Source organism: Pipra filicauda, unplaced genomic scaffold, assembly GCF_003945595.2.
Source record: "Pipra filicauda isolate LSUMZ 115617 unplaced genomic scaffold, ASM394559v2 scaffold668_size373222_pilon, whole genome shotgun sequence".
Taxonomy (NCBI): domain Eukaryota; kingdom Metazoa; phylum Chordata; class Aves; order Passeriformes; family Pipridae; genus Pipra; species Pipra filicauda.
In genome coordinates, this window is record NW_024104829.1 from 171,229 (window position 1) to 184,676 (window position 13,448).

Here is a 13,448-nt window from a genome sequence, read left to right on the forward strand (position 1 = left end):
CCAATCCATGCAAAATTCCTCTGTAAAGTCAAGCCTGAAAACTCATTTAAAATTAACTATTAATTATTTCCTCCCTGGCCTTCCCACCTCCTCAGTGTTTCTTGAAATATCCAGCTATTTCCAACTGCTGCCAGTTCCTGTGGGACACAGCATGTGGAATACAGGGATCCATGGCACCACTGGTGGCAAACTGTCTGTGTTATCCCTTTGCTTTTGATAGTTCTTTCAAAGTGAATTCTTCCTTTAAGTCAAAGGTTGGACATTAGAAATTGAAAGTGCAACAACGATGTTGTAGCTCCTGGTTTTCCACATCCTGGTTTTGCTGTGATGGGTGGAAATAACATAAAGCTCAAAGAAGATTAAGTGGTAAAATGACAGGTCATAACCCAGAAGTGCTGATTCCAAATGCACAGTGCACTATTCCTGTGAAAGTATCCACAGGTTTCTACAGATTATCTTATTCCTTTCATGCACTGAGTGCTTTTATAAGAGATCACGGTAATTTTCAAGTCCAATTTTCTTTATAGCTTGACTTCTAATAATGTCCCGAGACTGCTAAAAGGTACACAAAGAAAACTAGAAATGAAATAAATGCCAAGTGAAATCCATCTAAAAGCAACGGGTTTGAAACTCCAACAGGCATTCATGAGGTAAAAATGCCTGGAATCTCACAGACCTCTCCCTTTTGAGCAAAGGGAGTTTTAGGAAGCACGTGAGCAATTCAGCTGCAGAGTTTAAGGGTTTACCTCTGTTGTCAAAGCCACCCACATGCCTACAGACTTCTCTCCAGCCTTTAATTTGATGGCATGGCACTGGACTGGGGCTGTGTCTGTCCTTATTTTTTGCAAATTACCCAATCATTAATTGAAGAGAAAGAGGTGCCTTCACAGAACAGTGCACTCCCTTATGCTAATGAGGTTTTCTGCAGGTTTGTTTGCTTAAATTCCAAATCCTATAACCTACATTTACTGTCATAGAAATAGAAATGGGCAGGAATTCTTTGCAAGAGGCTGTAACACAGTTTTTTGGGTGTTTTGTTTTGTTTTGTTTTGTTTTATCCAGAGGACACAACTGCATTTTAAAGGCAAACTGAACAACAACTATGACAACCTGTTCCATCCCTTGAAGTGTTCAAGGCCAGGTTGGATGGGGCTTGGAGCAACCTGGGAGAGTGGAAGTTTCTCCTCTCAGGGAGGCAGGAATGAGATGATCTTTAAGGTCCCTTCCAACCTAAACATTCCATGGTTTTATGGTTGTGATATCCTGTGGATTCCAGTCTGAAGAACCATTAAAGGAACAGACCACTGAGGTGTGCTATTATCATGTGAGCCCCACATGTTTTTTAAAAACATTAAACAAACAAATCAGCATAGACTAAGGGGGAAATCTGTTCAAAATTTATGCTCAAGTAGTCTAAAAGAACAGGGAAAACTCAACACTGAAGTCATAGAGTTCTCCCCAGAGGATCAGATTGCCATGGGTCTAGATCTGTTATCATCATGTTGCCAGCAAACGTCATTCTCCATCAGTCATGGCCAGTAAATAAGAGGAACAAGGTGCATGCAAGGTTTTATGTCTTTTGAATATATTTGATAGGCTCAACCCACGTCTTTCAAGTCAACAATGAAGTGTAATTTGAGGGGCAGGGGCAGAGCTTTACTTCCAGACTGAACTTTCATTGCCGTGATTATTTTCTGTTTGTTGGGTTTTTTCTTTATTATTTCTGTCAGTTAATTACAGAGAATAACAATCTGTTCTGAGAAATGAAGGCACTAAAGAAAGAAAGAAATGTTAACTTGAATTAAGCTTTCATTTAAATTGGACTATCCATTTCACATCAAACCCCTATCTAGACATTCTCATTGTTCTCAAAGGAGTTCTTAAAGGGGTTATAATTAAGTTGACATAATTCAATTCAGAGTTAACTCTCATTAGCTGTCAGGACGGTATCATTACTTGGACAGTTACTGTGCAGTAAGAGGAGCAAAAAAAGAAGCAAACAACTTCAAAACAAAGGCCCACAGGATGTTTTAGCATTGGGAACTCGTGGCAAAATCAGGCTATAACTGCTTCTAACCCTGTGATGTGCTGTTTGCTTCAGACAAACTGGGGGGTGAGAAAGGTCTTGGAGACTATTAGCTCTGCCCATCCTTCTTCACTGTGCATCCACTGCCCTTGTCACTGATCAGCACTTCCTCCCAGCTCTCTAAAAAGCCCTGTGATGCATTCATAAAGGAAGTCTTGCACATGATACAATAATTTCTAACCCAGCTGCATCCAAAGTTCATAAAATTGCTATCTACTAGTATTCCTAGTGCCCATCAAAGCCTCCACAAATGGATTATTCACCACTTTTTCAGTCCTAAGTGCATGTAAGAGGCTTTTCCTGAGCATCATCTAATGCAGACTTTATATTGGAGTACCACTGCAAGCTCTAAGGTTGACTGAATGCATTCTACTGTCCTTTGAAATAAAGTCTTGTTCAGACTGACCTGTCTATATTGAAGTAATTAATTATTTTTCTTTAAAGTCATGTTGTCTTTTCATAGAAGTTATTTTTAAGTTCACTTATTTGTCATCATGGATTATGTTACATAAGCTTCAGAGGAGCAGAATTAATTCTGGTAAGCTGGATCAGTTTAAGTACATGTGGGTCAAGTTGCAACTTCTCAATTTTTTGGCAGAGAGCAGCTGCATCCCGCAATTCCTCACGAGTAGGGGTTAAGAATCTTGGCACCTGTAGGGTCTGCACTGATCTGTGTTCATCTTTGAACACCTCCCTCTTTCTTTAAATGCACAAGGGATGGAAAGAGAGAAATTCTAGTGCATTTTGTGCAGGGTTTGCCTGCAGCCTCAGCCTATTAGTACTGCACCATTTTGATGGTTGATTGGTTTTATTTTTATTCAAGCATCTATTTTTATGCATATTTTTATTTCCTTTTTTTTTTAAATTTCATCACCACACATCCATTCCACACAGGTGACACCTGGACTAAAAAGAGGAGCACACTGAGACCTTTGCCCTGTTTCCCTAAGATGTTTATTCAAAATATTCCTTCACTGATGTCCTTTATTACCCCTCATCCCTCTTCTAAGATCTCAGCTTTGGTCATACTGATGTTCACAGTGCAGTGTGCAGTTATCCTACAAATAAGTCAACAGTGGAAAAGCTCCAGATTTTTCAGATCCTTTGGACTTTTCATGGCCTTTCAGACACCCTTCCAGTCATTCCACTAACACTGTGTAGCTACTAAGAGAAATAACTGTCTGAAAGGCTGTACAAAAAGCGCCACAAAGAAGGTGACTCTCCTTAATTGACGGAAAAAAACCCTACAAAAATCCCAGAGCCTTCTCTTCTCCAGGCTGAACAATCCCAGCTCTCCCAGCTTTTCCTCCCAGCAGAGCTGCTCCAGCCCTGGGATCCTCTTGGTGCCTCCTCCGGACTCTCTCCAGCAGCTCCATATCCTTGCTGTGCTGTTCCCCAGGGCTGGAGCAGCTCTGCAGGGGGGTCTCACCTGAGGGGGCAGAGGGGCAGAATCCCCCCCTCACTTGCTGCCCACAGTGCTTGGGATGCAGCCCAGGATAAAGCTCAGATAGTTAATCTACCACCATCAAACTGGTGATCTCCCACTCAGACTGGCAGGAATGCAAGATTTCCCACGGTGAGGTTGCTTGCTCTTCCATGCAGAAAAGTGCCTTCATGTTGGTGGCACAAGGCTGAAATTCTGCACAGCTTTTTTTTTTAGAAAATATCTCTCCTCATAATGCACTAGACACTTTCTTTAACATTTCTACATCATTAGACACATGAGTGAAGAATTAGCAGGCATGTAAAACTGCAAAGTCAATTAAATTTTTGCAGCTTTTGGGGACTGTGCATTACTCTGCTCATAATGGCACAGGCTGTGATGTACCAAGTTGAGTGGGGAAAAGACATCAGTCTGAATACCTCACACAGAGAATAAATATGATGGGACTCTTCTCACTTTCCTGTCTATTTTCAAAGCTAAGGTTCTATAATATTGCAGGCATCACATCTCACAGAACAGGTAAGGCAGAATTCATAGGCCCAAGCACCACCTTTTAATAGAACAACCAGTACAGCTGGAAATAAATATGCAAGATTTGAGGCACATTATCCCTTCATCACATCTGAAATAGAAGCAGCAAACTTCAAAGCTAATGCAAGTAGAGAACAATTGTTCAGAGTTCAGATATGTTAATCAAACCATTTTATACAGAAGATGGTACTTGTGGAGTACACAAGAGATATAACTAAGGAAAGGAATGATAAAGAAGTTACCTTGTACAGCAAGAGAAAGAAACATACTCAGAGGGGGAGAGATATCATGTGCAAACCCTCTGTAGCCCACAAAAGAAGATAAAAATTGCTCCAAAAAAAGCAACACGCTTCCTTCTAAGGAAGGTAGAACGAGTTACCCCCCCCCCCCCCCCCCCCAGAGGAGCACGTCACCCTCTCTCTGCTGACTCCAGCAAAAGCTGGGAGTTGTCACTTTTGGAGAGAGAACTGAAGTTCGCTGCTGACAAATCCCGCCCTCGGTGAGCGGTGAGGCGCGGAGAGGCCACGTGCCAATTATCACAGTAATTAGCACTGCAAAGCCCCGCCTGGCTCCGAGCAGGGCTGTCACTGTTACCTTTGGCCAGCGGCTCCACCGTGATGATCTCGCTGCTGTTGCCTCTGCCCGCGGCGGTCACCGCCACCACCCAGACGCTGTACTGCCGATTCCGGCTCAGGTTGGGGATTCTGTAGGAAAATGAGTCGGGAGAGGCTTCAAACTCGCTGATTACCTGTGGTGGGAGAGACAAATGTTTCCAGACTAAAATAAACGGCGTTTGGACAATGCCTGCTGAGTGCTACAAAGGCTGTTACTTCAGGGTTCTCCTGAATATCAATGGCTGCAAACAGATGGCACAGGGCGATAAACTGAGCAGGCACAATAACTTGTTGCAATCCATTTATATTCAGTGAATTTGGGCCTATGTCTTGTTTACAGATTGCTTGTATTCAGATTAGGACTTTCACGTGCCTGTTTATTTTTACAGGGTTGGATAAACAGTTGAAGGGAACACATTTGACTGAATTTTACCATCAATAGTTCTGACAAAGCAGAACTGCTGCTTCTGATTTGCATCTACACAAAACTTTCCAAACAGAGGATTCAGTCCTGCATCTGCTGTGAAATCTGGAGTTTACTAGTTGAGATATGTCTACTAGAAGCTTTGGTGTTCCTTATTCTTGGCTTTGGTGGCTTATTCCTTCAGCAGTGGGGCAAACCAAGAAATAAAAACCGTGTTCTGTAACAGACTGTTCAAACTTCCCCCACATGTCTAGTTTTGTACAGTCACAGAATTACTTCCATTCAAAGGCTCCCAGCTGAAGGTCATCTCAGCCAGTTAGCTGCATTAGCAGGGAAGGACAAGTGCTGGAAGAAATGCCAGTTCAGTCTATTGTCACACTGTCACTCAAGTGCCTCGGCCGCGGGGCTGCGGCGAAGCCGAGCAGCTGCTCTGCAGTACCTGCTCGTCTGTGAGAGGCTCTGCAGCCTCCTTGGAGCAACCTGTGCAAGGAAAAGCGTGGAGAAACATATAGATTCCTGCAGGGAATGTGGCTTTGTGCACCTCAGCACATCCCTCCACAGGAAGCTCGGTGGAGGAGAAGGCAAACCTCAACGCTGCTCAATACAGCCACTTTTATTTCTGATACAGGCTTTGTGATGCTGGTACGTAAAAATAGAGGGGAAATGAAGCATTAGAATGAATAATACTCACTTCCCTGTGCAATGCTGAGCATGGTAACAGCTAACTATCACCCGGCTAAAAATAATTAGAACGTTAATGACGTAGAAAAGAAGATTTTACGAGGAATCAGCATTAAAAATAGTGCATCGCTGTAATCTAAACTTGGTTCAGACTGACAGAAAGTGTGCAAGGAATCTCTTTGATATACAAATAATCTGCTTGTGGTAAAGGCCAATTCCATCTGATTAGCATTTCAAAAGGCACATTGACCTGAAAATATTGGAATATGTAGTCCTTCAAAGTGAATTCCAAATAAACAGGGGATGTTTCTGAGGTATCATTAAACACCTCTCCAGTGTGAATTGGTAGAGTTTCAGCTACTGAATGGGTCAGTGCACTTCTGTGTTCTTGAGCTGGCATCTCCTACAGCCAGGGGGAGAGGGGAGTTCATCTCATCTCATCTCACTTGGGAAATCTAGACTGAAGACATCTGTACCTGAGCCAGACCCCCTTCAGAGACCACGCAAAGGCTTCTACAAGAACACATTCTGTTTATTCCATGGTTACTAATTTTTCTGGGAAGACTGGTTTTCTCCTGCTAAGTTACCCAGGCTAAGCACAAGCCCAAATGGGGACCTTGCCTTATTTTCTAGCTCATCTCACTGCTCCTTTCCTTGTCAAAATGCCAAGTCAGCTTGTCCCATTTAACAGGTATTTGCCTGGGTTCCCACTTCTGATATGAAGAGGTCAGTGCAGCCAGACACTCCTATTATTATGTGAAATACTGCAGCAGGTTTTGAGAACCATCTGTCTTGACATTTATACAGGAATATTGGACAAATGCCCGTAGCTTGACAGGCTGGATCTTTGTGAGGTCGTACATAAAAATTAATGTATTGATCATGGCATAGGAGGCTGAATTTTAATATTCATGAGGCAGCATTTCCTAGGGTTAATTTGAAAGTCAAGCAGGCCAGGCTGTCTCTAGCACTTGGGCTCCACTCGTTAATGCAGTTATGTGGCACAGGTTACTTCTAAACCACCTATGGATGCAGCATTTAGGAACAGCTGAACATCACAGAATTCCTCTTTGCTCACTTTCATTCCAGCAAACATCAGACCAGTTAAATTTACACTGTTTTCCCCATGATTCCTGTGCTTTATGAAAGGGACACATGGCTGTCTTTGGAAGCCACTCCTAATACAGCCAATCTCCTGCTTGAAATGCCTCACTGCCCTGCTCCCCTCTGCCGTGGCAAAATTGTCTCAAAACAGAGGAGCTCTCTCTCCCTGAAACTCCAAAGATGGAAGAATCACAGATTTAGCTTTTAAATGCCTTGTCTTCAGTTCCTTTCTTTCACCCACAGAGAACCAGCATCAGTCACACATTTGCATCTATAGCTATTCCGAACGTAAAATCAATTATTCTCAGAATTAATTTATTAATTGAACCTGGTAAATGTAGCTTCACTAAATAAATGATTCTCATTTTCTTAAAACAAACTGCTATAGCAGAAGAGTTTAGTTTCTAACTGGTTAACATACATCTTCTGTTTCCTCAGCTCACATTCCCCTTTAAACACCTGGGGATGCACCAGTGACAAAGAATCGATTTTCCTTTAAACTTTTGCCTGTCATTTCAATTAGACTAACATGCCAGAGACTTTGATTACACAAGGAGAAAAAAGGCAGCTTTGTCAGCAGAGGGAAGATTAAACAATTGAAATAAGAAATATTTTAAAGGAATGTCACCTTGTCACATACTGGTCTGTGCATGTGCCAGTATAAAACATGTGCTGCAGTTCTGTCTCAGGAGCAGTAACATGCTTGCTCAAGGGATTTTTTTCTCCTAACCACTATTTTTCTTCAGCTTATAGATGATGGGTTAATTTTTCTTCCGTCTTTAGCTCACTGTCCAGAAAGGACAGGCAGAGATCAATCTCTAAAAAGCCAGCAAAGGCTGTGAAGAATGAAATGAAATGAAATCCAAATCCTCTGTCAGGGTGCAGTCAATCTACTTCCCAAACCAGGCAATGGCAAGATATGCTGAGGAACAGCCACTGCAGGGAACATCAATTTCCTCTGATGCAACTTCAGCTCTGCTGGTGTGCATTCCTTCACACACTTTGAAGCAGGATGCCATCTTCTGGCATTTCTGACTCCTTTAAAGCACAATTAAATAGGTAATGTGCATAGATTCTGATGCCTCTGGCTTCTATTTTTGATTGCTTCTTTTATTTGTTGCTTTGTTTGTTGTGGGGTTTTTTTTAACCCAGCCTTGGATAAAGGTTGCTTTAGAAAAAATTAAAGAAATATTTCTAACATTTTCCAAGTAATCTCTGTTTCCCAAACAGAGAGTTAAAACATATATATACAACCTAGAGTAGCAAGTGTGTTTTCACTGTTAATTTAGGTAGAAAATATGGCCATAGCATCATGTAAAGGACCCTGAGAGTTCACCCAAGTCTCTGTTTCTTCTTTAAACCAGGTTCAACTGTATCTGCTCCATTTCAAAAAGATGTTTTTCCAACCTGATTTTGAAGACTTACGATAAAAAGAGATTTTGCAACTCCCTAGGCTGCACAACCTATCCCATTGCTTAATCTTATGGTTAGAAATCTTTTCTTGTAATCTAGCTCAAGTTTCCTGCTGCACTTTAAGGCCATAGCTTCTTTTCCAGGCTCTTAGGAACATGGGGAATAGAAAATTACCTTGATCTTTGCACTAGCCTTTAATCTACATGAAGTTTTATCATTCCTTTCCTCACCTGTACCCTTATCTTTTTACAACTAAATAACCCTGATGCTTTCAACATTGTCCAGAAATCACATTTTCTCCAGTAGTTCCTCCAAGAATATCTGCTGTTATCCTTCAGGCTCTCGAACGATGGTCCATAGCTTTCTCAAACACGGTTTCCAAACCTGTATTCAACAATTCCAGGGTTTCTCATTTGGCTTTTCACAACAGGATCATAAAGGCAGCTGATGTTCATCTTGGGATGCACAATAACCTTAAAACCCTCTTCTGAAGAACCAAACCAATTGCTCTCTACCCAGTGCTTCTGTAGCTGATTATTCATACTACCCATTTTCTTGCTAAATTTTATCTCACTTTTTGCAGACCAATTTCCCAGTTCATCAAGATCTGTCTGAATTCTAGTTGTGCCTCCTGTGTACATGCAATCCCTCTCAGCCTTATATCTCCTGCAAATTTAATAGGCAGCCTCTCTATTTCATTATCCAGGTCACTAATGGAACCACTGCACAAAAGTGGACTCAGGAGAGATACTTATGTCTCTCCCTCCTGCCCACAACAACAAACCACTGGTTTTGCAGGCTCCCACAGAGCAGCAATCAGTTTTATATCTGGCCTGAGTTGAATCAGTGAAATGCTGTTTGCATAGCTGGGTTTCTCTCAACAAACATCAGTCCTCTGGGCTTATCTCCGCTGCTACATGGGAGACAGCCAGGCAGTGTGGTGTGCACTCCATCCCAATGCTCCATAAGGCTTTCAAACTTGGTCTCTAGCTCAGTTTTGTACTGCTTTAAATAGCTCTTTTCAAAACAAATCTGCTTTAGCAGTGTGCACTGACACTGGTCACCATCACATCCTCTTGGGGCCTGGTGCTGCTCCTCAGCTCTTGTTTAATCAGTAGTGCAGATGAGGCCTATGATAAGCACTGAGTCTCATCAGTAATTAAAGTAAGTTTTTAGTTCTGTGTGGTCAAAACACAAAGATCTCCATCTTTTTGAACACCGTCACAGAACTGTCTGCCCTGCTCTACCTCAGGGCTTTGTTGTTCCTGGAAATCCCAGAATCCCAGAATCATCACGGCTGGAAGAGACCTTCAAGATCATCTACCCCACCTGTCACCCCAGCACCACCATAATCACCCCTAAAACACAACCCCAAGGGCCACATCCCGGTGCCTCTGGAACACTTCCAGAGACAGTGACTCCACCACCTCCCTGGGCAACTTATTCCAAGACCTGACTACCCTTGTGGTGAAATTTTTTTTTCTAATCTCCCCTGGTGCAACTTGAGGCCATTTCCTCTCATCCTTTCCCTTGGGACATGCCAGAAGAGCCCAATCCCCCCTCCCTGCCCCCTCCTGTCAGGGAGTTGCAGAGAGCAATGAGGTCCCCCCTGAGCCCCCTCTTCTCCAGACTAACCCCCCCCCAGCTCCCTCAGCTGCTCCTCACAGGACATGTTTTCCAGACCCTTCCCCAGATCCATTCCCTTCTCTAGACTTGCTCCACCACCTCAATGTCCTTTTGGAAGTGAGGGGCCCAGATCTGAACACAGTACTTGAGGTGTGGAGCACTGCCGTGTTTTATTTTAAAAACGATGTTTTAGAGTCTCCTGGACTCACAAGTTGTCCAGTAATGTGGGATATAACCAGTTGTTTCTACCTGGAAGCAAACTGGAGTAATACAAAATCAATACATTTCTCTATTTATAGAGAATGAACTTCAACTTCTGTATCCCTGAACAGAGTAGACAGACCACTCATTTGCCCTCTCAGTGAACTCCCTGAAGATGTGAAACTCTGCCTGAGGTTGTGAGTTGTACTTTTCTTGAGGACTGCTGGCTTTTGCCTTGCTTCCTTTCACACATGACCAGGCTGTCAGAGCTGCAAATAACCACCAATCCCGGACCACAGTCTCCAGTAAGACTCTTGGCTGCCACTTTGGTCACACAAAGGTTTCTGTTCAGGCTCATGTTTTGAAACACGGCATCTTCTTCCCTGTGAGGGTGGTGAGGCCCTGGCACAGGTTGCCCAGAGAGGTTGTGGATGCCTCATCTTTAGATGTGTTTAAGGCCAGGTTGGACTGAGCTTTGAGGAACCTGGGCTAGTGGAAGGTGTCCCTGCCCATGGCAGGGGGTTGGAACTGGATGATCTTTAAGGTCCCTTCCAACCCAAACTATTCTGTGATTCTAGGATCTGCTTTTCACTCAGCATTATTGAAGGCAACTGCTGGAAGCAGAAGCTGTGCACAAAGCAGAATGCAGCTGCCATATAACATTTTATCTTTTTTTTATTTCCTTAAATATGGGACTGAAATGTTAGAAAGTGTAAGATGGGAATTTTGGAAACAACAGAAGTAACTCCCTGCCTTCCCATTTCCAAGAATTACACCTGGAAGACAACCCACTGCCTAGACTTCCACATGGTCAAGGAGTCTGTTGTGTGGAAGCCACCAAGATACACCCCCTGCCTGACAGAGAGTCCATCAGCCTCCTGAAGCTGGTGAAGGGTCTAGAAAATGTCTTATGAGAAGCTGAAGGAGCTGGGGGGGTTTATCTGGAGAAGAGGAGGCTCGGGGGGACCTCATTGCTCTCTGCAACTCCCTGACAGGAGGGGGCAGGGAGGGAGGTCGAGCTCTTCTGACATGTCTCAAGTGAAAGGACAAGAGGAAATGTTGCCAGGGAGGTTCAGATGAGATATTACAAGGAGGGAGTTTTATGAAAAAATCAATATCGAATTTGTTTTTCAGGAGGGCTTTACAAGGAGACCTTTTAAAAATTGTATAGAAACAGCACATCATCAGAGTCAATTTATACTCTGTCACATCTCTCCTGAGGTCTGCTCCCTGACAAAAACAAGATAGGCAAAAAACGTAAAGTTGACAAAGCAATTAAAATAATGAATGTGCTATGTTTGGGAGCTGGCACCAAAGCTGTGAAATAACTATGAAAAAAGCTAAATATAGTACATGTGGTATATTAAAAAAGACACATTTTAAGTACCATCCAAAATAAGGTTTTAAAATAACCCCCAAATTATACACTATTTCTATGCTAAATAAAGAACAAGAATTAATAAACATAAATATCTTCATGCTGTAAAAAGTACTATATAGATACAGTGATAAATACTGCTTGTAATATACAAATCAATGAACATATATTTTAAATTCATCCTTACAGGTTCTGCTGACTCTAAATAAGCTTCTCTTCAGCAGTAACTTTATCTACTTGGCCAACTTCTGTCAGCTCCTTCTCTCCTTTTCCAGAGACTTTCAGCATCCTTTCAATCACTGAAGCTTCCACAGTATGCAAATAACAAATCATTTGTGGCTTATAATTTCTTTAACTCTATTTTCCATGCCTTTTATTCAAGTCTTTAATCTGGGGAGGAACTGAGGGTCAGAAAATGCAATGCAAACCAAAAGTTTGATTTTGGACAGATCCTATGCAAAATCAAGACAAAACTTGTGTCTGCCTGAAGGAATTGTGTGGAAAATACCTGGATGCTGGGAGTTTATAACAACTAATCTTTAAAGATTTAGCTAAATATAATTGTATATTATATATATGCATATCTAGTTTAAGTTGCATGTCATCAGGTTTGAGATGACCACATACACTTTCTCTGAGTAAACAAAGAGGAGGGAAGCTTTTGGAAGGAGGTTCATCCAGTTTCTCCCAGACCTCCACCTTCTTTCCTTTAGTGAAAGGGAAGCCTTGATGACCCCAGAATAAGCATAGGTGTCTCTATTTGAGGTGTCTGAAGTCAGATGAATAAATCCCACCTTGAGCCTTAAAATTACAGAGAGAGAGAGCAGAGATGACTATTTTCTTCCACAGGGCAACCCCCTGAGTCTCCCGTATATGCCTTTGACAAGATGTCAGTAACAAATTGCAAAAGAACACCCTCCATGTGTTTTCTGGAACATTCTGCCATTAGGGAATGTATTCAAGTCATACAGGACTTAATAAAAAAACAAGATATTTGGCCTAAGTGTTTTCCATTGGCACCTTTTGAAAACTCTGTGACCAGAATTGGGAAGCTTCAGTCTGTACATCTGTAGGAGAGACAAAGGAAACCTGGAGAAAGAACGTGATTGATGCCACTTCTACTGGACAGAGAAAAACCCACTGTAATACACCCTCACTAGGAATCATTCCTATAGTTTTTCCCTCAATATGATGCTCTACAGATTGACAGTAAAAGATGCATTGAGATGTGAGAAACAGATTAATATTTTAGTCACTGCTGCTGCTGGTTATTCTATCAAAGGACTGAGGAGACACAATGTCCATGGGAATGTTTCTTTTTGTGCAGACATCATATGCCTGGGTTTTAATCTGACAGCCAGTTAAATCATGTCATTTTCTTTTCCTCTTAGTGGGTTTAAACCAAAGCAAAAAAATGAAACAAATATAGAAATCTAACAGGCTTAAAAATATGTTTCTCACAGACAAATGAGCAAACCAAAAAGATCAGTATATGCCCCAGATAGTCCCAGATGTTGGTCAGCTCCCAATGTCAATTATGTTTCCAAGTAAATTAACTTGAGCTTTGGCCAAATATAAGATTATTTCCTTCTTCTCCATCATTACTTTGCACCTCTTCATCTACTGCATATTCCAAACCCAACTGTTTCACAGAAATATTTCCAAGCCAACGTGAATCCTTGCTGGGCTTTCAGCTTTTGGATCCTTCTAAATCCTTTGGAAAAGTCCAGAATTGTAAAGTTTTCAAAGATTCCTTCCAACACAGATACCAGGGGCTGCAGGGTTTGTGCTATGAGATACATTTTATTCATCACCCCTATTTCAGCATTTGGGGTGTGCTCTGTGTTCTGGTTCATCATCCAGCTGATCCAACTGATGCTTTTATCAAGGCAGCATCATCTGGGATCTTTGCAGGAACATTCTCACTCCATTCATTTGGTTCAACA

General features: G+C 42.1%; 1 protein-coding gene across 2 annotated transcripts in view; it reads right to left on the bottom strand.

Annotated features, from left to right (window-relative positions):
* The window catches only part of DSCAM (DS cell adhesion molecule), a 183,049-nt gene that overhangs the window by 53,511 nt on the left and 116,090 nt on the right, over window positions 1-13,448 (bottom strand). For both annotated transcript variants that reach the window (XM_039388586.1, XM_039388588.1), the window contains one exon: window positions 4,656-4,809. In XM_039388586.1, coding sequence (XP_039244520.1) covers window positions 4,656-4,809 — 154 coding nt within the window. The remainder of the gene's footprint in view (window positions 1-4,655; window positions 4,810-13,448) is intronic.